Genomic DNA, 25,900 nt, shown 5'->3' on the forward strand with positions numbered 1-25,900 from the left:
TGCTTCCAGCTTCTTCGTGGAAATGAGTGAGAGGGTCGTGGAAATGCAAGATTCCTGACCTAGAACAAGGCTCCTTCACCGCCTCCTTCACGCTAACGCCCACCTGCCTACTCAACCACATCGTCTTTTCACCACCAGTGTCTTGACTGTTGCAGAATTCCATTCATCTCCGACAGAATACCTCTCATCTGTCCCCCATATATCACCCCTTATCTCCCCATGCACAATCTATGAACTACAGAATCCCTCATTTCTCACAGAATCCTTTTCATCTCACAGAATCCTTCCCTTAAACACTACAGACTCCCTTTTATCTCCCACAATCCTTTTCATCCCACAGCATCCCTCTTCATCGCTAACATTGTTTTTATGTTCACATACTTCGCGTGACATCACCAGGAGGGTCTTCTGTGACCCTCCTGGCCCCCCCCTTCCCCAAAACCACTCCCAAATCCCCTCCCCTTACACTACCCACCTCCTCCCCACTCGAGTGAAAGGGAGAGTCGTTTTATTCTTACCAGACACAACATAAACAAAAACTCTTTAAGGAAACTAATAGTAACTTAATAGTGACTGAAGGATGTATGTTTGCTCTGGATCGTTGCAGCGTATGTTTGTGTTTCCGTTGGTGCACAGAGTATAAACCTGTATTTAGAAAGTTGTGCAGAAGTTGACCCATTGCCTCGATCTGCGTCCTTGAAGAAAGGTAGGGAATGGGAGGATTTGGAGGGGACTGGGGGGAGGAGCAAGGATTACTCACAGGAGAGGGAGGCTACTCCCCACCTCTTGAGAGACCTAATTCGAGCCATCCCCCTCGCTTGTCCTTCCTACCTCCTTGTCCAGACTCGTGCTGTGTCTTCTTTGTACTTAGTCTGCCTTCTCTCCCTGCTCCCTGTCCTTACACCCTGGCTCCTGCCTCCTACCCTCTCTTTCCCCCCCCCCCCATGTTCCTCTTCTCCCTGCCTACTGCCCTTGTATCAACTTTTGCCCAGCAAATACGGAGTAATTATCAAACAATGTCTGTTTGGGGGCTTCAAGGATTACATACTCTGCAAGACGGAAAACCTATGTAGCCCTGCCTTCCCCTCATACTGCTATGTGTGGCCCCGCCCCCTCCTTATACTGTTGATGTGTGGTCCCGCCCCCTCCGTATACTGTTATATGTGGCCCCGCCCCCCTCCTTATACTGTTGATGTGTGGCCCCGCCCCCTCCTTATACTGTTATGTGTGGCCCCGCCCCCCTCCTTATACTGTTGATGTATGGCCCCGCCCCCTCCTTATACTGTTATGTGTGGCCCCGCCCCCCTCCTTATACTGTTGATGTGTGGCCCCGCCCCCTCCTTATACTGTTGTGTGGCCCCGCCCCTCCTTATACTGTTGATGTGTGGCCCCGCCCCCTCCTTATCCTAATGTGTAGCCTGCTCGCTCCTTATCTTAACACCTGAAACCCCGCCCCTAATGCGTGTGGCCCTGTCCTAGTCTCCTAACATATATGACCAGCTCTCTTTCCCGGGGTTCCAGTATAGGCTAGGCTCCTCCAACTCACCCGCCCACTCACACACATACACACACCCTTCCCCCTCACACACACCCCCTTCCGACACAGACACAGACACAGACACAGACACAGACACAATAGGAAGAAAAAGCTGACCTTCCCAACGTGATTGATGAGTTTCAGTACTGAGTGTCGCGTGCCCCTCACCGTCTGTCCGTGATGATTTATACACAGCGCGCTGGCCCGAAGCCTAGGGCTCAGGAGCCCAGAGCCAATTGACTTTATTTTGCAGGAATAACGTCGGTGGTCAAGAACGAATAAAATTTGATTCATATATGCAAACACATACACGGGGTGACAAGTTTTTGTTAGACCAACGTTTATCAAGTTATGATCTGATAAAATAGAGCAAAACACGACCTGTTGTAACCTTGATCAACAAAAGTAACATTTCTTCCATAATGTGGAGTGAGACTCTTGGATCCAGGTCAACAGTTGCTCTACGTGTGTAGATTTGTACGTCAAGTCACTAGTTTATACGTCTGTCGTGGTCCCGGGGAGCACCGCCTCTCTGTCCTGTCTCACAACAGACCTCGTAAAATGTTAAAGCAATATAATAAGTCTTATTGCGAAACACAAACGAAAGTAAAGCTGAATATAAACACAAGCTTTGCCTGTCAGCTCACGTATCACGAGACCCAACACCCGTAGTCCTACCAAAGTGCAAAACGTTTATCATGCTTCAGTTTCATTATGAAAGGAGGGTGGTACCTGCCTGGACAGTACCGTGTTTCTATTTTGAACTATCATTTTCGTAAGGAAGCGCTAGAATCTAAGGGGGTAAGACAGCACCAGCAGAATGAGAGGCAAACCAGGTTGAACCTAAACTGAAACTATACACAAACAACCAGCACATGGGAGAAACTTTAAGGCGACGTTCCAGTCGGGTTATTTGTGCAGGTTTAAACTAAGTGGAAAGCAGCTTTAATTTCTAGGATCAAGAGCCCTTCAGCAGCACCAGAGCAACATTCTTTTTCCATTAGATAACTAATTCTCTCTACAACCAAAATATTCGCAACTTTGGATACTTAACGAGGATAATTTACTCTGTTTTTCTTTTATAAATCATTGATGTAAGACAAAACCACTTAAAAATAAAACGCAAAGTGGTTAAGCCACTTACTCTTTCTTTCTTTCTCTCTCTCTCTCTCTCTCTCTCTCTCTCTCTCTCTCTCTCTCTCTGTACCCACAACCTTTATCGTCGTCCTAACCTACCCTGGGTCTTGCCTTTGCGTCCCGTAGCTCGATTGCTAGCGCACTCGACTCACACACTGAGGTCCAGAGGTCGATTCCCGGTACTGCTGCAAACATTAGTACGTGTTTCCTTAAGACACCTGCTGTCCATGATCACCCATCAGTAAAATGGGTACCTGGGAGTTAGTCGACTGGTGTGGGTCGCATCCCGGGACAAAAATTACCTAATTTGCCCGAAATGCTCAGCATAACAAGTGGCTTTCTATATATTAGTATGTCATTGATGTCAGCTACCTTGTACATGTACTTGTAGATTATTATTATTATTATTATTGCTAATATTGGGGACCGAGATAAAAAAAAAGTAGTTAAGTCATTATCTCTGTATAAACACAGAACTTAGCATAATTCTTACCTTTAAAAGCATAAATAGATCTTTTTTTGAACTTCCACAGCATAGGTCTACCCTATGAACTTCCACAGCATAGGTCTACCCTATGAACTTCCACAGCATAGGTCTACTCTATGAACTTCCACAGCATAGGTCTACCCTATGAACTTCCACAGCACAGGTCTACCCTATGAACTTCCGCAGCATAGGTCTACCTTTTGAACTTCCACAGCAAAGGTCTACCCTATGAACTTCCGCAGCATAGGTCTACCTTTTGAACTTCCACAGCAAAAGTCTACCCTATGAACTTCAAAAGGTAGACCTATGCTGTGGAAGTTCAAAATGTAGACCGATGCTGGGGAAGTTCATAGGGTAGACCTATGCTGTGGAAGTTCCACAGCATAGGTCTACCCTATGAATGTAAACAACACAGATGTATTATTCACTCTGTCATATACTGAAGACAAAAAAAAAAGTTTATATTAATACGTCATGACGCCAGATCATGAAGAATTAAGATGCTGCGAGATGAAATGCTGAGATGTGAGAAATGATTCTGGGAGATGACATGATACAAGAGATGAGGCTGGGAGATGAGATGCTGGGAGATGAGATGCTGGGAGTCGCATGCTGACAGATGAGTCACAGATGAAGCTTAAAACAGTGGGTTAAAAACTTAGAAGCTACCTGCAAATAAACGCCGGTAATATAACCCTGGAAAGCCAGCGTCTCTCTTTTTTTATAACGGGAAGAAACAAGACCAAATCTGACCCAGATTATATCATTTTCTTGAAGCACCTTTACATATCTCTCCTCCCTCCCTCCCTCCCTATCCTCTCTCTCTCTCTCTCTCTCTCTCTCTCTCTCTCTCTCTCTCTCTCTCTCTCTGAACAATATTAACTACGAAGGTCTACAGGTGTAAACAATACCTGGCAGACTTGCAGCATCTGAACTTTTCACATTTTTATTTCTTTTGGTGAGGTTATAAAAGGAAAATGAGGCAGGAAATAGAGTCGAGAGTTGAAAGTGAAGAATGTTTGTGTGTGTGTGTGTGTGTGTGTGTGTGTGTGTGTGTGTGTGTGTGTGTGTGTGTGTGTGTGTGTGTGTGTGTGTGTGTGTGTGTGTGTTAGTTACCATTTTGTCCTAGGCACATGTCGATTAGACACTAGGCCTGTTGTGTGTGTGTAGGTGTGTGTGTGTGTGTGTGTGTACTCATCTATTTGTACTCACCTATTTGTGGTTGCAGGGGTCGAGTCATAGCTCCTGGCCCCGCCTCTTCGCTGTATGTGTGTGTGTGTGTGTGTATGTGTGTGTGTATGTGTGTGTGTATGTGTGTGTGTGTATGTGTGTATGTGTATGTGTGTGTGTATGTGTGTATGTGTGTGTGTATGTGTGTATGTGTGTGTATGTGTGTGTGTGTGTATGTGTGTGTGTGTGTGTGTGTGTATGTGTGTGTGTGTGTATGTGTGTTAGTTACCATTTTGTCCTAGGCACATGTCGATTAGACACTAGGCCTGTTGTGTGTGTGTGTGTGTATGTGTGTGTGTGTGTGTGTGTGTGTGTGTGTATGTGTGTGTGTGTGTGTGTGTGTGTGTGTGTGTGTGTGTGTGTGTGTGTGTGCGTGCTTGCGCGCGCACGAGCTCGCACAATCTCACACAGGTCCTCTTCTCTCACCTAGCTGAGTTATTCAATACAATAACACCTTCTCTGAAACTAGCAGTCTCTAGTGTTACCCCAGCTGTAGTGGCCTTCAGTGCTATATAGAATCAAGTGGCCGCCAGCGCCAAGTCCAGAGGTATGTAGTGCTACCCTGATCTAGCAGCTTCCAGCGCTAGTGTTGCTGCACTGGGAGGAGGAAAGGAGTTTCTTGCGGCGCTGCGCACGACAGCAGATCCAGTAGCAGTAGCAGCGAGAGCACGCAAAGAGCAGAAAATTTGCCGAGAGCTGAGAGTTTGTTGAGGCCTGGGCGGGACGGCAGAGGCGCAGCTGTTGCCCTTCTTAGAGGGCAGATGGGCAAGTTCTTTATACCCAGAGAATCACAACACGAAGAGACGAGGCAGGAGAAGGAGGAGGAGGAGGAGGAGGAGGAGGAGGAGGAGGAGAAGAAGGAAAGAATAGCGAAGAATGAACGATGTGTTTGAAGAAGTTTGAGCTACAGCTCTTGTCTCCACCTTTATAGCTTTCAAACACCTCACGCAGCTTGATTAGGTACGTCATATCTACTGTTGACTCCTGTTAAGCTCACGTTAACTGCTGTTTCTTTTGAACCTCCTGTTGGGTTGTTTCCTGTTGACCTCCTGTGCTCCCCTTTTGTCTGTTAGGCGAGTATCACTGCTCTCCTTCCACCGTTACTTTCACCGTAATCGTTCCTTGCTGCCACCTGTCTTCTGTTGTGACAGGAGCCGGTTATCTGTACCTGCTACTCAGTGACCGTATCCGGCACTTAATTACACTACCCAGCCCCAGCGACCTAATCCGGCCCCTGAATGCCGGACATGATCCAACGACCGTATCTTGCCTTCAATGGCACTACCTGGCTCTCAGTGACCTTATCTAGGTTTCCGTAACGGTAGCCGGCTCTCAAGAGTCTTATCTGGCTCTCAGGAGCCAGATGAGGACAGGAGAGAGTGGGTTGGGGAGAGAGGAGTGTGAGGGTTGCGAGTAGAAGAGCGTGGGTTGTGGGTGAGGGAGAGGACTGTGCCCACGCATGCAAAGGTCAAGCAAGTAACTAGGAGACTGCGGGAAATCCACAGCCAGAGGAGGAAAACTTAGGTTCCTAGAGAGAAAGAGAGAGAATGTACATCATGAATGCCAACAATTTTGGATTTGAAATTATGGAGGAAGGTAGCCTTGACGATCAGGCAGGACTACAAATAGACCTGGACAGGCTGGAAGCTTGGTCCAGCAACTGGCTCCTCGAATTTAACCCCCGCCAAATGCAAAGTCATGAAGAATGGGGAAGGGCAAAGACCGCAGACAGTATAGGCTAGGCAGCCAAAGACTTCAAACCTCATTCAGAGAAAAGGATCTTGGGGTGAGTATAATACCGAGCACATCTCCCGAGGCGCACATCAACCAGATAACTGCTGCAGCATATGGGCGTCTGGCAAACCTGAGAATAGCGTTCCAATACCTCAGTAAAGAATTGTTCAAGACTCTGTACACCGTATACGTCAGACCCATGCTGGAGTATGCAGCACCAGTTTGGAATCCACACCTGGTCAAGCACATCAAGAAATTAGAGAAAGTGCAAAGGTTTGCAACAAGGCTAGTTCCGGAGCTAAGGGGAATGTCCTACAAAGAAAGGTTAAGGGAAATCGGCCTGACGACACTGGAGGGCAGGAGGGTCAGGGGAGACATAACGACAAAAAATACTGCGAGGAATTGACAAGGTGGACAGGGACAGGATGTTTCAGAGATGGGACACACAAACAAGGGGTCACAATTGGAAGTTGAAGACTCAGACGAGTCAAAGAGATGTAAGGAAGTATTTCTTTAGTCATAGAGTTAATGTTAAAACAACATATATTTAGTGGATAAATTAAGCACCTTGAATGGCTTAAATGATTTTAACATGGTTAGTTTTGATGTTACTTTATTGTTTACAAAAGTTCCAGTTGATTTATTAAGCTTCTTATCTGAAGAACTTGTTAATTATGATTTACCATTGCCAGTTCCTACTATCATTAAACTTGTTAAACTTCATATTGTTGATGCAAAATTTGCATTTAATGATGAGTTTTATACTCAGAAGTTTGGTATGGCAATGGGAAATCCTTCACATGGTGTGAGTAATTTATACATAGAATTTTTTGAAACAAGATTGCTTAACACAATCCTTCATAACAGAGCTAAGTGGTATAGATATGTTGATGATATTTTGTATCTTATGCCTAAGAGTGTAGATATAAACCATTTTCTTGTTAAATTAAATAGTTTAGCCCATTCTGTAAATTTTACTGGTGAGTTTGAAGAAGAAAACTCATTACCTTGTCTAGATGTTTTAACTATTAAGGGTAACGATGATTTTAAATTTAAAGAAAACCTACAAATAACTGTTCCTATGTACACTATTATTCTTCACATCAAGATAGAGTTAAGTAATAATGGTATATAATACCGACAAGATGAAATTAAGACACATGTGCAACATCTGGGTATCTTTATTGTAGACGTTTCGCCATCCAGTGGCTTTAACAATACAAATTCTAGGACATAACTTGAAGACAGTAGGACTATATACAGAAGATGAGGTAATCAGTCCCTCAACCTAGCAGTAGGTGCGAAGAGCACCGTAGTCGTGGAGATTCTCCACGACTACGGTGCTCTTCGCACCTACTGCTAGGTTGAGGGACTGATTACCTCATCTTCTGTATATAATCCTACTGTCTTCAAGTTATGTCCTAGAATTTGTATTGATAAAGCCACTGGATGGCGAAACGTCTACAATAAAGATACCCAGATGTTGCACATGTGTCTTAATTTCAAGATAGAGTTAAACTATCTGTTTTCTCATCAATGTTTTTGAGAGCTTTACGTATTTGTAGTCCAGAGTTCATAGATGAGGAAATCTCCAAAATTTATGAAATAGCAAATGATCTAAAATACCCAAGAAACGTAATTGATAAATCTTTTAAAATTGCTAGAAATACTTTTTACAGTTCAAAAAGAGACAATTAACCTTATTCAACTAAAAATATGTTGGTTCTCCCTTACCATGAAAACTTCTTAAGACTTTTAATATCAAAGTTGTATTTAAAAATCTTGATACAGTAAAAAAAAACTTTTGATAAAGAATTCCTCCCAAAATGCTGATGGATGTGTCTATAAGATTCCTTGTAAAATTTCCGATAAAGTTTATTACGGTCAAACTGGTAAAAGTCTCGAACTATGATTAAAACAACATAAATATAGCATTAGAACTGGACAAGATTCCAATGCTCTATTTATTCATGCGAGAGATTTTAACCATCCAATTGATTTTCAAAAAGTTGAGAAAGTTGTATCAAGCAAGTGCTTTGAAGTGACCTCTGACACTGACCTGACTCTCAGAGACTTTTGGAAGAGTCAGTTCAACATTCTCTAGTGTGTGTGAGGCTGATAATTAAAGTCTGGGAAATACTGTATCGGATGTCGAACTTTTCGCAGTTCGACCACCACTTAGGAACCAATTAAGTTCGAACACCGGGGTTCCACTGTAATTACAAATCGATAAATACTAAGAGGACATGAACACCAGAAGGACTTACATAGATCAGAAAAGGAAAAGGATGGGAAGACTGTGTAATATTATTCTACTGCCAAGAGTCACTACTGTACAGAAGACTAATTCACAAACACAAAAGACAAAAAAAGACCAAAGTAACAGGGGGAAAATAAAAAAAAATCGGGTAAAGAAATACGTAATGGAAAATGACAAGACCTTTCAAAACGAAGAGAAACAATGCCAGTGACGGAGCTTCTGAAGTTACTGGTGTTCTCCTGGCTAATATTGTGTGTTAGCAGCACCTTTCACGGTGGGCGAGAGAGGGAGAGAGAAAGAGAGGGGGAGAGAGAGAGAATGAAAAGTGTATTAAGGTTGTATGTTGCCAACATGGAATTAGTAAAACATCTAAACTATTTGCAACAACTTAAAGGACTGATATTTTTTTTTTTTGGGGGGGGGGGAAGGGAGAGAAGAGATACGTGATAATGTTCTATATACAAGGTCCCTGAAGGTGTGGACCCCAGCCTCCACACGGCTATAACACTGGAATGAAAGAGATGGAGGAAATAAATCAGGTAACGGGCGATACTTGAACCCATGGCGAGTGAGTGCTAGAATTCACTCGGTCATTTGACTAAATGACAAAGTGTGGAATAATTCCAGTGAAGAACAGGGGGAACTCTGGCCCAAACTCGTCAACATATTACCAGCAGAAATCAGAAATATTGCCGCAAAGAAGACAGATTTAAAAAAAAGTTGGACACCTTTCATATACAATTACCTGGACAGCTCAATTGTGGAGGTTATGTGGGCCTGCGGCCACAAGCACAAGCAACCTGGTTGATCAGGGGGTCAGAAGGAAACTTGGTCTCAGGCTTGGATGCGTCAGTAAACGAGCCCTCAAATATGGTCACAGGTAAAGCACAGGCAAACTTATGGTGTGGGGGGGGGGAAGTATAAGAAGGAGTGAAGGTAACTAGCGGGGGTCCCTCAAGGTGTGTCGTGGCACCCACACTGTCTCTGGCACTCCTCACTTTTCCACCTGCAGCTGGAAAACAATAAGGCTGTCCTAAAACCTAGCAGGCCAGTGCGCTACCCACTCTACAATCATGTCACTACGATATCACAATAAAACGCAAATCTAGCGAGGGCGTCATGTGACTAGACTAATATGCGAGAGAAATATATCAAAGACTCAAAGGTTACTCTATCCTGTTACAGCAACAGTAGCAGCACCAGTAGTAGTAAAACAAGCGATATTCTGCCATATTTAGCAACAGTAGCAACAGCAGTAACAACAGCAGTAACAACAGCAACAGCAGCAACAGAAGTGCTATAAAGTCACAAGAAACAAACAAATTCTAACAAAAGCTGTATGTGCTAGCTTACACACTCAATGATACACCCAATCTAAGTTCCACATATTCTCTAGTACTCGGCGCCAACATGGAGCCCACACCTTATAAACACAGAAAATAAAAAAAAAATATATTAGTTCGAAGTATTTGCCACAAGGCCATTACTAGAACTGGGAATCAAAAGTTCGAGACAGAGACGAAGTCACGAGAATTCTAAACACTACAAGACTGGATGAGAAGCCGAGACGTTGACTCCTAAATCTGTGCTACAGCTCACATCGGAAAGGCTCCAGGTTAATACCCCGGTGAAGGAAGACGGACGTGCACCTTCCCTGCCCCCCCCTGTTCACCCAACAGTAAATAGGTTCCAGGATTTTAATATTCTTACTCCTGCTGTAGGTGTTCACCTAGCAGTAAATAGGCACCTAGGAGTTATTCTACTATTGAGTCACATCACGAGGAACAGAACCTAGCAAACTCATCATAAATAAGCCACACTACTTGACATGCTAGGTATTTCCTGGGTTATTAACCCTCCAGGGTTGTTTACGCCCTCCAGGGTTATTTACGCCCTCCAGGGTTATTTACGCCCTCCAGGGTTTACGCCCTCCAGGGTTATTTACGCCCTCCAGGGTTATTTACGCCCTCCAGGGTTATTTACGCCCTCCAGGGTTATTTACGCCCTCCAGGGTTAATAGTAAAAGAAAGTCTTCTGTGACATACAAAATACGCTAGAGAATAATCAAAGAACAGAAAAACAAAAGTTTAGAATCAGAGGAAGCAGAACAAGCGACCATAAACATAAACTAAAAACCTGAATACCATGATGACTCTGCTGACATTATGAAGCACTTCTGTAGTGTCAGCGAAGCAGAGAAAGTGCAAGCTGAAACAATCCACAGCTTCACCATAAGATACGACTGATGCATGATAAGTCAGCCAGAAAAGTTAAAGAAACGGGCGCAAACTGGTCTGGGTAATTTCAGAAAGTACAGAACGTAACGTCATCTTGGTAAAAGTTTGAAATGCAGACTGTCTTCATGACCGTAAGTAACTTCAAGATACTTGACCAGTCAAGACAATGGATTGGTCAAGTACCAGTGTTCCAATGAGCTTCGTCTTTAGCAAGGAAATATGGTGGTTGCCATGGTGATATCTCCCAGCTCAGCTGGGAATTTCATTCCGTGCTGCATGAAGTCCATCTTGTGTGATGGATCATGATAGGAAAACCTAACTGGCTTTCACCCTCCTCCCCCCACTATGCAAATGTGGTACAGAGTGAGCAACACACCGTGGGAGTTCCCAGTCGTGTTATAATATATTTTGTTGTGACCAAGGAGGAAACCAAGCCCTGTGAGAATGTGAATCTCTCACTTAAGAGGCACGTAAATTTCCCTTTCTGCTAATAACATGTTCATTTCTCCACTATAATCTACCTTATCCATAATTACTATCGCATTTGCTTTGTTTCGTAAGGTGAAGTCCAGGATCTTTCCTTAATTCATGGTATAACTTGATAGATCTTTGAGGACGATTGTGTTGTTAAGGTTTTTGCTGTGATCAGACCTCTACAACACAATTATAACATGAATTAAGGTAAGATCCTGGACTTCACCTTAAGAAACAAAGGAAATGCAATAGTAATTATGGATAAGGTAGATTATAGTGGAGAAATGAACATGTTATTAGCAGACTGGGGAACTTACGTGCCACTTAATACTGCAGAGCGGAAATAAAGTGAGTGATATGTCTGACCCATACCTCCCACCCTAGGTCACTCACACCTCACCCTGGGACTCTCTTTACCAGCTCATTTTGCGTTAGTACCCCAGGGTAACCCATGAGAGTTAACCAAACCGCGGAACGGGTGGGGTTTGAGCTCATGGAGGGAGAGTCGTAAAACTCCAGGCCATGGGTTCTAACTCCACCCGTTCCGTTGTTTGTTTGCAATCAAATTATTACGATTTCGTGAGTCTAAGAGAGGTAGGCGGTGCACCTTACTTCCACGGTGAGTCCTGAGGTCCTACCCCAGGATGTCGCCCACAATATTCTAACTCCCGGGAACCTAGTCACTGCTCAGGTGAAAATGGACTGAAAGTGACGCAATATTCTCACAGCAAGAGTGAGGAACGTTCAGATTTGTACATTTCCTGTTTTCCTCAGTCACCTCGCTGCCTGTTTTTCATAATTTGATAAATTTAGGTTTAACATACCATAATGTATGCTAATGTTAACTAACATAAGTAACTTAATTTAGCAGATTTGTCCGTATGTCTCGGGGAGAAAGAGAGAGAGAGAGAGAGAGAGATGGGAGAGAGATGGGTGAGAGAAAGGTTAACAAGAAAATTGAAGAAAATGGAACGAGAGTGAAAGTGTGTGTGTGTGTGTGTACTCACCTAGTTGAGGTTGCGGGGGTCGAGTCCGAGCTGTGTGTAGGAGTGGAATGACCCACTGTATGAACAATGTGATGCAGGGATTTCCAACGAGCGTGTGAGTGTAAACGCTCAGGCTGGGAGCGTACACGGCCAGGCTATGGGCATACACGATCAAAATGGGCTTGTACACGGCCAGGCTGGGGAGTCAACACCGCCAGGCTGGGGAGTCAACACAGCCAGGCTGGGGAGGGAAGTCAGCATCCCCGAATCTGGATTTGCAGCGTCTGGGGAATGGGAGGTAAAGTTTGATCCAAGGAAAGGGTTGCTCTAGTTCCTTGGACTAGGAGCCCTAGCATCAATGAACTTCTCTATACGTTCACCATTTAAATAATTCCCAGACAGAATTATCACAAAGATTAATAGCTCTAACGAAACCACGCTACGGGCGGGGATCGAACTCGCGGCAAATGAGTCTTAAACTCCAGGCCAGTGCGTAAACCACTGGACCACCTGACTACAATAATGATAAAAATTCTTGTAAATTTATCACAACAAATTAATAAAACATGTGAAAAACCGAAGGCTGAGGGACTGATTACCTCAGCTGCTCTCTCCAGTTAATAAGCTCTGCAGTAAGTTGATAAAACCACTGGTGGGCGAAACGTCTTCAAAATAAAGGTGCCCAGATGCTGCACATGTTTCTTTAATTTAACTTTATGGTATCAAATATTATAATGATTAAAAATATATCAGTTAAGCAAGTTCCTTATATCAGAGATATAAACTGACGTGAGAGCAACAGTGTGTAGTGTAGACATACTGTGTACGTGTATATTGTAGACATACTGTGTACGTGTATATTGTAGACATACACTGTGTACGTGTATATTGTAGACATACACTGTGTACGTGTATATTGTAGACATACTGTGTACGTGTATATTGTAGACATACACTGTGTACGTGTATATTGTAGACATACACTGTGTACGTGTATATTGTAGACATACACTGTGTACGTGTATATTGTAGACATACACTGTACGTGTATATTGTAGACATACACTGTGTACGTGTATATTGTAGACATACACTGCACGTGTACATTGTAGACATACACTGTGTACGTGTACATTGTAGACATACACTGTGTACGTGTACATTGTAGACATACACTGTGTACGTGTACATTGTAGACATACACTGTGTACGTGTACATTGTAGACATACACTGTGTACGTGTACATTGTAGACATACACTGTGCACGTGTACATTGTAGACATACACTGTGTACGTGTACATTGTAGACATACACTGTGTACGTGTACATTGTAGACATACACTGTGTACGTGTACATTGTAGACATACACTGTGTACGTGTACATTGTAGACATACACTGTACGTGTACATTGTAGACATACACTGTACGTGTACATTGTAGACATACACTGTACGTGTACATTGTAGACATACACTGTACGTGTACATTGTAGACATACACTGTACGTGTACATTGTAGACATACTGTACGTGTACATTGTAGACATACACTGTACGTGTACATTGTAGACATACACTGTACGTGTACATTGTAGACATACACTGTACGTGTACATTGTAGACATACACTGTACGTGTACATTGTAGACATACACTGTACGTGTACATTGTAGACATACACTGTACGTGTACATTGTAGACATACACTGTACGTGTACATTGTAGACATACACTGTACGTGTACATTGTAGACATACACTGTACGTGTATATTGTAGACATACACTGTACGTGTATATTGTAGACACTGTACGTGTATATTGTAGACATTGTACGTGTATATTGTAGACATTGTACGTGTATATTGTAGACATACACTGTACGTGTATATTGCAGACATACACTGTACGTGTCTATTGCAGACATACACTGTACGTGTATATTGTAGACATACACTGTACGTGTATATTGTAGACATACACTGTACGTGTATATTGTAGACATACACTGTACGTGTATATTGTAGACATACACTGTACGTGTATATTGTAGACATACACTGTACGTGTATATTGTAGACATACACTGTACGTGTATATTGTAGACATACACTGTACGTGTATATTGTAGACATACACTGTACGTGTATATTGTAGACATACACTGTACGTGTATATTGTAGACATACACTGTACGTGTATATTGTAGACATACACTGTACGTGTATATTGTAGACATACACTGTACGTGTATATTGTAGACATACACTGTACGTGTATATTGTAGACATACACTGTACGTGTATATTGTAGACATACACTGTACGTGTATATTGTAGACATACACTGTACGTGTATATTGTAGACATACACTGTACGTGTATATTGTAGACATACACTGTACGTGTATATTGTAGACATACACTGTACGTGTATATTGTAGACATACACTGTACGTGTATATTGTAGACATACACTGTACGTGTATATTGTAGACATACACTGTACGTGTATATTGTAGACATACACTGTACGTGTATATTGTAGACATACACTGTACGTGTATATTGTAGACATACACTGTACGTGTATATTGTAGACATACACTGTACGTGTATATTGTAGACATACACTGTACGTGTATATTGTAGACATACACTGTACGTGTATATTGTAGACATACACTGTACGTGTATATTGTAGACATACACTGTACGTGTATATTGTAGACATACACTGTACGTGTATATTGTAGACATACACTGTACGTGTATATTGTAGACATACACTGTACGTGTATATTGTAGACATACACTGTACGTGTATATTGTAGACATACACTGTACGTGTATATTGTAGACATACACGTGTACATACACTGTACGTGTATATTGTAGACATACACTGTACGTGTATATTGTAGACATACACTGTACATACACTGTGTGTATATTGTAGACATACACTGTACGTGTATATTGTAGACATACACTGTACGTGTATATTGTAGACATACACTGTACGTGTATATTGTAGACATACACTGTACGTGTATATTGTAGACATACACTGTACGTGTATATTGTAGACATACACTGTGTACGTGTATATTATAGACATACACTGTACGTGTATATTGTAGACATACACTGTGTATATTGTAGACATACGCTGTGTAGGTATAGTACATATGATGTACACATGCACTGTTGACAAATTATGTAGATTTAAGCTACGATAACGTAACGAGGTCAAACATGGTGTCTTTCACTGTCGTCCCCTACAGTTCTCTCACACTCCTAGACAAGTGACAAAACGCCAGTGGCAAAAAAAAAAACAAAAAAAAAAAACAGGAAAACCTGAACGCTGTCATGTGCTGACACATCAAAGAAGAACAGGAAGACAAGCCAGGAAACTCACATTTCACATACTAGATACACAGAGGCTTACTTGGCAAGCGAGGATCCTATGGCAGGGTTGAGATATTATGAGAGATATAAGTAACTTACAAAGGAGAGAGACTTTCTTAGGATTGCTAACCGTGAGAATTAATAATCCAGTATAATGCTAGAAAGGCTGTGTGGCTTATTTTTGCTGGCTTCCCCAAAGATGCAACCCACAACAGACGATTAAGAAAAGATTTTGTTGGAATTTTTTAACCCGGAGGAGGGTTAGGCATTCAGGATAACCCAAGAAAATCAGTGCGTCATCGTGGACAGTGTGTGTCTTATTTCCATTGGGGTCCTTTAGCTTGTTCCCCCCAAGATGCCACCCACATCAGTCGACTAACACCCAGATACCTACTTGCTTGCTAGGTGAACGGGGACAGCAGGTGTTGGGAAACACGCCCAGTATTTCCACTCGGCAGTGGACTGAACCACTAATGGACACTGTGTTACAAGACCTGCCTCAACGTCTCTGTCCCTGGGTTCTCAAAGAGGAGAGACGTATGGGAAAGTCTCCATACACCTGCTGCTTCTGTTTACCTAGCAGTAAATTGGTACTGGATATTTAGGTGACTGATGAATGTGGTATGCAAGGGTAGAAAACCTCATTATCCCAGCGGAAATAAGCCACACTGCCCGGCTTTCTTGGGGTATTAACCCTCCGAGGTTAATATTCTTAAGTCTTCTTAATTAGTTGCTCAGATGTGTTCATGGTATAATTAGGCTGTGCTATGGAATACAGGAAGACAGGGAACAGAGTGGAAAAGACAGGGGATAGAGTGGAAAAGACAGGAAACAAAGTGGAAAGGACAGGAAACAAAGTGGAATTTAACTTCATTTAAGTGAAACGACATTGGATGGTGAACGGGCAAGACATGGACAAGGTGGGAGGCAAGTCATGGGCAAGGTGAGGACATGATGAGGCACGATGGGGGCAAGGTGGGGGGCAAGACATGGGCAAGGCATGTGCAGGGGAGAGATGAGGGGCAGGAAGAGCCGGGCTGCAGGAGAAAGGACCTGGGAACTCTTTTTTTCAGGTCTAGAGGTGAGGTGGCGGTCAGACGCTGTTCAGCCGGGCTCTTACGTGTGTCCTGACCTTGAGACCCATCCTGAACAGGAGGGGGATAAGGGAAAGGGAGTAGGGAGTAGGGAGTGAGGAGGAGCCGAGTGAGTGGGTGGTTGAGTGAGAGGGAAGGAGAGAGAAAGAGAGGGGGTGAAAATCGCCAACCCCCCTACCTTTCTTCCCGAGGAGTAGGGTGGAGACTATGGATTGTCAGGGTATAGGGGGAAGGGGGAGTTATGCAAGTCGTTAATCTACTCCTTCCCCTACACCCCTTGGGGAGAGGGAAGGGTAATGGGGCAGGTATTAAGGGGTTATGACGCACCATGGGTCTGTCTAGTGTAGCAGCAGGAAAGTTGTACAGCAACTATGGTACTGCATCAACATATGCGCATCACGCAGCGTCAGGGGGAAGCAATAAACACGCAAGATGGTTGGCTTTACCTCTTACTCAGAACTGGAACTATTGGACTATCCTTCTGGCCGACTATAGCAAACATGAATGGCCTAAATTCTTCTCTAGATTCGTAAAAGAAACAAGAGATGGTTGTCCTAACTTCCATCATATAGGACAGTTTCCCCTGCCACACCATCACACAGGATGGTTTCCTGCCATGTCATTACACTGAATGGTTTTCCTGCCACACCGTCGCAAAATTCGACACTGAAGAATTACAGTTCTTTGCCTTTTTTTTTTTTTTTTAACAATTCTGGATATTGTAACTGATACTCTTGAGGTGGAAACAAATTAGTTGCAAATATTAATAGTTGTGTTTGTGTGTGTCAGTGCGGCCCGGGCCGGGAGAATACCGGCGAATCGAGAAGCTGCGCTCTAGTTACTAGAATATGCTAGCATTGTTTTTGTAGCGAGTAAAGAGACACCAGTGACTAATATGCAAGTCTGATTTCTATGAAATCAACCATAAAAAAAAGGCGAACGCCTGAAAAAAACAAACAAGGCTGTTGGTTCAGGCTTGGTGGAACTGTGTTGCTACCTTCGCCCCCCGCTACACCAAGGTAGTCTGTTGTCACTGCTGTTTGGAGGGTGGGTGGCGTTGATAGCGAGGCAGAGAGAGGTGGGCGGGGTGGGTGTTGGGTTATAGAGACATGGGGTAGGTAGGGTGGAGTGTCATCGCAGTGAGTCAGGGAGGATCGGGTAAGACAAGTGGGCGGGTAAGACATCGACGTAGAACACACCCTATGAGTGGTATGCAGGGTGTATCATGCATCAATGGTATACAGAACCAAGGTCCCCAAAGGAAATCAGCCACTGACTTTTATGGGGTTATCCTAGGTAATTTACACATGTTATTTAAATATAATTTATGTAACTATTTGTGCACTTGTACCTAAATAAACTTATTAACCAACAAGTTCATGAATGACACATGTACTACACTTGGGTATCTTTACTATGGTGACGTTGTGCCAACCAGTGCCTTTATTAATCCAGTGTAGAGAATAACACCGGAGACGGTGGAAGATACTTAACAGTAGTATGAGGGGATCAGTCCCTCAGCTATGAAAGATGGTGGTCAGTCCATCAGGCTTGACGTATATAAAAAAAAAAAGGCAGACAGACGGTCGTATGTAAATTAGGGAAAGTTCTCTTTCACAGAAAAAAATAGTACCTTAGAAAATCTCTCGTTCAAGTTTTCCAAGTTGTTCCAGATTTATTCTTCTTTCAACGACCCACCGTATCCCACAGGGAGCGCCATATTGTTTCATTCTATGGAACAATGCTCTTCTCCAGACTGAGGGACTGACCACCTCAAAGCTTTAAGGGTGATGGACTGATTACATCGTCTTCAAGTATCTTCTGCTTCTATCAACTTTTCTGTACTCGACTGAAGAAGCCTACTGTGTAGGCGAAACGTTTCAAAATAAAGATACCTAACTGTTGCATATGTGTCTTACCTAACAACCTGTCGGTATTTTATACCATTTTAATGTTCAGCGCCAAACCTGCACAACAATAGAGCAAAATCAAAAGAATAACGTTAATGTAAGATATCGCTTTTTAGTTCTATTTTGAAGATTATTTATAATAAGACACCCTCAACATGATCACATACTGCATTGCAGTTTTATTTAAGGTGTTTGATCTCTGATCATCTATTGCCTGGTTGGTTAATGGGGGGTTTGAAGCCTATCAACTACACTAGCGTAACCTTTTTCCCACTAGCACGTAAGAATACTTTAATCCCAAATATGTATAGGGATTTCAGGAAACTCAGCATATATGCGCTGTGATTACTACACAACTGGGATTTCTTCCGAATGAGAAATAAATGTATACTGAATTAGAGAGAATAGTGCGTCTCGTTAATAGCTGACGGAGGATCAAGTCTTCACAGCTGATTGTGCTTAACGTTTCATATGGGTTTAGCGCATCACATATGTAGCTCGATCGGTAGCGCACTCAGCTCACACACTGAGGTCCGGAGTTCGAATTCCCGGTACAGCTGGATAACATTGCTGTGTGTTTCCATAAGACACCTGCTGTCCATGTTCACTCATCAGTTCAAAATGGGTACCTGGGTGTTAGTCGACTGGTGTGGGTCGCATCCTGAGAAACTGACCTAATTTGCCCGAAATACTCAGCATAACAAGTGGCTTTCTATATAGTAATATGTCATTGATGTTAGCTATGATGTGTATACCTTGTATATGTACTTGTAGAAATAAATAATTATTATTATTATTATTATTTTAAATTATAATGGCTTACCCTAAAATTTGTACAAAAGATTTACATTTTCTCTAAAAAATCTTTAAAGAAAGCGGAATAATTTGCAGGAGTAACTACAGAGAGCTCTAGAAAAACTTTACACCCACGTAATTAAGATGTAACAGTGCTCAGTGAGGTAGGATAATGATCCATTGTTACCTTTGTAATCGATTTTGACGCGCTACGGAGAATTTGTTGCATAATTAACTAGCCAATCAGGTGGCACAACTGAACTATTATAAAAGGTGCATCTATTTTATTGCCTATTTTTTGAGAACATGTCAACGCACTCAAGCATGAACGATAGACTGGTTGATGTTCATGTAGATTTAAATACCATAAATGTTTTGATATAAATTACTGTAACATCTTTAACAACCAGCTGTCTATAACTGCTATACAATCACGTGTAAGTTTATTCGGGTACAGGTACACACAAATGCAGTTACATAAATTATCATACACGTGTAGAGAACCTAGGATAACCCAGAAAAGCCAGAGTGACTTATTTCCATTGATCTTTGCTCACAGTAAATATGTAATTCTTATAAGGATATATTAGTGACGAATTGTGGAAATTTAACTTAGGTCCTTCAATAGAATATATATACATTAGTCTTGAAGGATCGCGAAGGGTCATATGAACAGCGCCTGGTGTGAGTATGATAATGGTATACAATACCGACAAGTTGATAAGTAAGACATATGCACCAGTTAGGTATCTTTATTCCGAAGCGTTTTGCCTTCATAGCAGGCCTACTGTGTAGGCGGAACGTTACGAAATAAAGTTTCCTAAGTGTTGAACATGTGCCTTACCAGTATGCGACTAGTGGGGATAATCACATTTAACCAGGAAAGAAAAAAAGATAGCTTCTGTTCTTGAAATCAAGAGCCCTTCCCCAGCAATAAGGCATCCCTCTCTGAAGGTTGCTACACTAACATCTTCGTACATAACTTATCTACATAGATAAACCAGCAATACGTAGTTACAACTGATATATAAAGGATCTGGAGATTACTTAATGAAGTTCAGGGAAACGTTTCAAGACGAGATTAGAAAGTTTATGAACAATCTCTCTCGCTCAATGATAATTGTACAAGAAACGAAATGACATTATGTTTCCTCCCCAAATTGTGGGTTAGCTGTGAATGCTATAATTTCTGGGTTTCAAGTATTTGTTAGGAATAAAGGCAAGTGATTGCAAGTGTCACTGAGGATCCTGGTCACCCGAACGTTACCAGAAATACATTAACTACGGATAAGGACGTAATTTATGTATATACAAGGCCGTAGAGCATACCGCATTTACATTAATATATACCTCCGTATATATACGATTATATGAAAATATATGCATTGATATACACCTGTGTGCATGCAGCCTACTTAACTTCCTGGAGTGGAACCACAGTCGATGGCCTCCACTCCAAACCAACAGATACAGATACTAATGCCGGAAAAAAAATCCCCCCCCAGTACCAACAATACCACCAGTCCGATAACATTCTTCTTTGCAAATATACAGGGTCTAAAGCCAGCAACAAACAACAAAATACCTTTCATCCGTGGACTGCTTGCAGAGGCAAAGGCAATGTTCGCGGCTTTCACTGAGACCCACATAAAGGATCACTTGGACAACGAAATATGGATCCCAGGTTACAACCTATACAGATGTGACAGAGTGAACAGGCAAAAGGGGGGGGTTGGCCTGTACATTGCAGAGTCACTTGTTTGCACAGAACTGCTAAATGCCTCAAATGATGTAGTGGAAGTTTTAGCAGTAAAGGTCGAGAACCAAAACCTAGTCATTGTGATAGTCTACAAGCCTCCGGATGCAACATCCCAGCAATTCCAGGAACAGCTGTTAAAAATTGACCACTGTCTGGAAAACCTTCCAGCTCCTGCACCCAACATCTTGCTCCTGGGGGATTTCAACTTAAGGCACCTAAAATGGAGGAATATAGCAAATAATATTGTTGCAGTAATAACACCAGGAGGCAGCTCTGATGAAAACACACTCACGCGAGCTTTTAAATCTCTGCACAAAATTCAATTTAAACCAGCAAATAATAGAGCCTACTAGACTGGAGAATACACTAGACCTCATCTTCACTAACAATGATGATCTGATAAGAAATATCACCATATCAAAAACAATATACTCAGATCACAACATAATTGAGGTTCAGTCATGTATGCGCGGAGCCCCAGACCGACATAATGAGATTAGTCACGAGGGAGCATTCACCAAATTCAACTTCAATAACAAAAACATAAAGTGGGACCAAGTAAACCAAGTCTTAACCGATATAAGCTGGGAAGATATACTAAGCAACACAGACCCCAACTTATGCCTAGAACAGATTAACTCGGTGGCACTCGATGTATGCACAAGGCTTATTCCTCTAAGAAAAAGGAGGAGTAGATGTAAAACAGAAAGAGACAGGCGCTCCCTTTACAGGCGACGGAAAAGAATAACAGAGCGGCTAAAAGAGGTCAATATATCTGAAATGCGTAGGGAGACACTGGTCAGAGAAATAGCAAGCATCGAACTTAAGCTAAAAGAATCCTTTAGGAGTCAGGAATCGCGGGAAGAACTAAAAGCCATAAATGAAATCGAAAGAAACCCAAAGTATTTCTTCTCCTATGCCAAATCAAAATCGAGAACAACGTCCAGTATTGGGCCCCTACTTAAACAAGATGGGTCCTACACAGATGACAGCAAGGAAATGAGTGAGCTACTCAAGTCCCAATATGACTCAGTTTTTAGCAAGCCGCTAACCAGACTGAGAGTCGAAGATCAAAATGAATTTTTTATGAGAGAGCCACAAAATTTGATTAACACAAGCCTATCCGATGTTATCCTGACGCCAAATGACTTCGAACAGGCGATAAATGACATGCCCATGCACTCTGCCCCAGGGCCAGACTCATGGAACTCTGTGTTCATCAAGAACTGCAAGAAGCCCCTATCACGAGCCTTTTCCATCCTATGGAGAGGGAGCATGGACACGGGGGTCGTCCCACAGTTACTAAAAACAACAGACATAGCCCCACTCCACAAAGGGGGCAGTAAAGCAACAGCAAAGAAGTACAGACCAATAGCACTAACATCCCATATCATAAAAATCTTTGAAAGGGTCCTAAGAAGCAAGATCACCACGCATCTAGAAACCCATCAGTTACACAACCCAGGGCAACATGGGTTTAGAACAGGTCGCTCCTGTCTGTCTCAACTATTGGACCACTACGACAAGGTCCTAAATGCACTAGAAGACAAAAAGAATGCAGATGTAATATATACAGACTTTGCAAAAGCCTTCGACAAGTGTGACCATGGCGTAATAGCGCACAAAATGCGTGCTAAAGGAATAACAGGAAAAGTCGGTCGATGGATCTATAATTTCCTCACTAACAGAACACAGAGAGTAGTCGTCAACAGAGTAAAGTCCGAGGCAGCTACGGTGAAAAGCTCTGTTCCACAAGGCACAGTACTCGCTCCCATCTTGTTCCTCATCCTTATATCCGACATAGACAAGGATGTCAGCCACAGCACCGTGTCTTCCTTTGCAGATGACACCCGAATCTGCATGACAGTGTCTTCCATTGCAGACACTGCAAAGCTCCAGGCAGACATCAACCAAATCTTTCAGTGGGCTGCAGAAAACAATATGAAGTTCAACGATGAGAAATTTCAATTACTCAGATATGGTAAACATGAGGAAATTAAATCTTCATCAGAGTACAAAACAAATTCTGGCCACAAAATAGAGCGAAACACCAACGTCAAAGACCTGGGAGTGATCATGTCGGAGAATCTCACCTTCAAGGACCATAACATTGTATCAATCGCATCTGCTAGAAAAATGACAGGATGGATAATGAGAACCTTCAAAACTAGGGAGGCCAAGCCCATGATGACACTCTTCAGGTCACTTGTTCTATCTAGGCTGGAATATTGCTGCACACTAACAGCACCTTTCAAGGCAGGTGAAATTGCCGACCTAGAAAATGTACAGAGAACTTTCACGGCGCGCATAACGGAGATAAAACACCTCAATTATTGGGAGCGCTTGAGGTTCCTAAACCTGTATTCCCTGGAACGCAGGAGGGAGATACATGATTATATACACCTGGAAAATCCTAGAGGGACTAGTACCGAACTTGCACACGAAAATCACTCACTACGAAAGCAAAAGACTTGGCAGACGATGCACCATCCCCCCAATGAAAAGCAGGGGTGTCACTAGCACGTTAAGAGACCATACAATAAGTGTCAGGGGCCCGAGACTGTTCAACTGCCTCCCAGCACACATAAGGGGGATTACCAACAGACCCCTGGCAGTCTTCAAGCTGGCACTGGACAAGCACCTAAAGTCAGTTCCGGATCAGCCGGGCTGTGGCTCGTATGTTGGTTTGCGTGCAGCCAGCAGCAACAGCCTGGTTGATCAGGCTCTGATCCACCAGGAGGCCTGGTCTCAGACCGGGCCGCGGGGGCGTTGACCCCCGGAACTCTCTCCAGGTATGGTAAACATGAGGAAATTAAATCTTCATCAGAGTACAAAACAAATTCTGGCCACAAAATAGAGCGAAACACCAACGTCAAAGACCTGGGAGTGATCATGTCGGAGGATCTCACCTTCAAGGACCATAACATTGTATCAATCGCATCTGCTAGAAAAATGACAGGATGGATAATGAAAACCTTCAAAACAAGGGAGGCCAAGCCCATGATGACACTCTTCAGGTCACTTGTTCTATCTAGGCTGGAATATTGCTGCACACTAACAGTACCTTTCAAGGCAGGTGAAATTGCTGACCTAGAAAATGTACAGAGAACTTTCACGGCGCGCATAACGGAGATAAAACACCTCAATTATTGGGAGCGCTTGAGGTTCCTAAACCTGTATTCCCTGGAACGCAGGAGGGAGAGATACATGATTATATACACCTGGAAAATCCTAGAGGGACTAGTACCGAACTTGCACACGAAAATCACTCACTACGAAAGCAAAAGACTTGGCAGACGATGCACCATCCCCCCAATGAAAAGCAGGGGTGTCACTAGCACGTTAAGAGACCATACAATAAGTGTCAGGGGCCCGAGACTGTTCAACTGCCTCCCAGCACACATAAGGGGGATTACCAACAGACCCCTGGCAGTCTTCAAGCTGGCACTGGACAAGCACCTAAAGTCAGTTCCTGATCAGCCGGGCTGTGGCTCGTACGTTGGTTTGCGTGCAGCCAGCAGCAACAGCCTGGTTGATCAGGCTCTGATCCACCAGGAGGCCTGGTCACAGACCGGGCCGCGGGGGCGTTGACCCCCGGAACTCTCTCCAGGTAATCTCCAGGTAAAACTCACATTCGGTCACCAGGATAAATTAATTTGAACATGAAGTGTATTTTTGGGTGGAGAGGTTGCAGTTTGGAGGGTTAGTTGATGTGTGATGTCTTACGGCGAGACAGCTACTGAAGGAGTGATGGTGAAGGTGATTCCTGTTGTGGGGTGGGAATGGGGGGAGGGGTTGTCTATATCTCTGTGACAATTGGTGTGTTTAAGGGGAACAGTTTAATGAACAATTATTTCTGAGCTCACCTTGGCCGTGAAGAGTGGCTCTCCGAGCACCGTCATCATTGTAGGAACCAGCTGGTGTAGCTGCAGCTGGTGTGGCTGCAGCCACGGATACAGAGTCGCCTCATGTGCACCTGATTCTCCTAGGGGCAAGTGGAGACGTGTCACGATTACACGGAGCCGTGCAATCAGAACACCATCCATATGAAGGAATCAATCAGTGCTTAGTAAATCAAAGACAAATAAGTGGCGTTCACTTTGCCTGCATGACGTGAAACTAGCAAAGTGCGAGGCTGGATGGCAGACCTTGATACACTTATCACAAATTATCACATTAGACTGCACACTTCGTATAAATACACACACATAACATGTGTATATACCCACTAGGTTCATGTATCTTATTTACATATTATAATTATAACTAAGCCCTAAACCCACAAGGTTTAAATTACATAGTCTTTTATGGTGAGTGTATTGAGAAGTGTGTCAGTCTCCTGACTAATGAACAAAGCGAGACGATCCTCCACCAGCTGTACTGAATGACTTGCACGAGGGTTAAACCCCTCGCATTAGCAAATAAAGTAATACGAGGCCCTCACAACCATGAGCTTCACCACCATCTACCGCTGGTGGAGTAAGATGGTTTTGTCGGTATGTTAGGCAGAAGGTGTATCGTCTCCTGCACGAGGGTCGTTCAGGCTGCATGTTGCTTATTCATCACAAGACAACAATAATATTAAAGACTTCGTTTGAAGACCTGGTAGCAGCAGCATCACCGTAATATGCGGGTTTAGCGCCTGACAGTGCAAAAAATAACGGAGAGCACTCCGCGCCACACACACAGGGAGGTGAACACTCAGGGTGGTGATGATCAACACTCCAGCTGCTGCACATGTTCGAAGCTTCACTTCCAACACTGTCAAGACTTCAGTAAAAACAACTTGACAGAGGTACACACTAAGAGATTCACATCTCTCAGTGTATATACTGAGAGTTAGCTTTAA

The 25,900-nt window shown here is 43.1% G+C and overlaps 1 protein-coding gene across 2 annotated transcripts in view; it reads right to left on the reverse strand.

The window, feature by feature from the left end:
* The window catches only part of LOC138853770 (pneumococcal serine-rich repeat protein-like), a 71,355-nt gene extending 46,175 nt beyond the window's left edge, over positions 1-25,180 (reverse strand). For both annotated transcript variants that reach the window (XM_070092420.1, XM_070092419.1), the window contains exon 1: positions 24,918-25,180. In XM_070092420.1, the coding sequence (XP_069948521.1) occupies positions 24,918-25,097 (180 nt within the window). In that variant the 5' untranslated portion in view covers positions 25,098-25,180. The remainder of the gene's footprint in view (positions 1-24,917) is intronic.
* Between the last annotated feature and the right edge of the window lie 720 nt (positions 25,181-25,900).

The sequence above is a fragment of the Cherax quadricarinatus genome, chromosome 39 (genome assembly GCF_038502225.1).
Source record: "Cherax quadricarinatus isolate ZL_2023a chromosome 39, ASM3850222v1, whole genome shotgun sequence".
In the NCBI taxonomy this organism is placed as follows: domain Eukaryota; kingdom Metazoa; phylum Arthropoda; class Malacostraca; order Decapoda; family Parastacidae; genus Cherax; species Cherax quadricarinatus.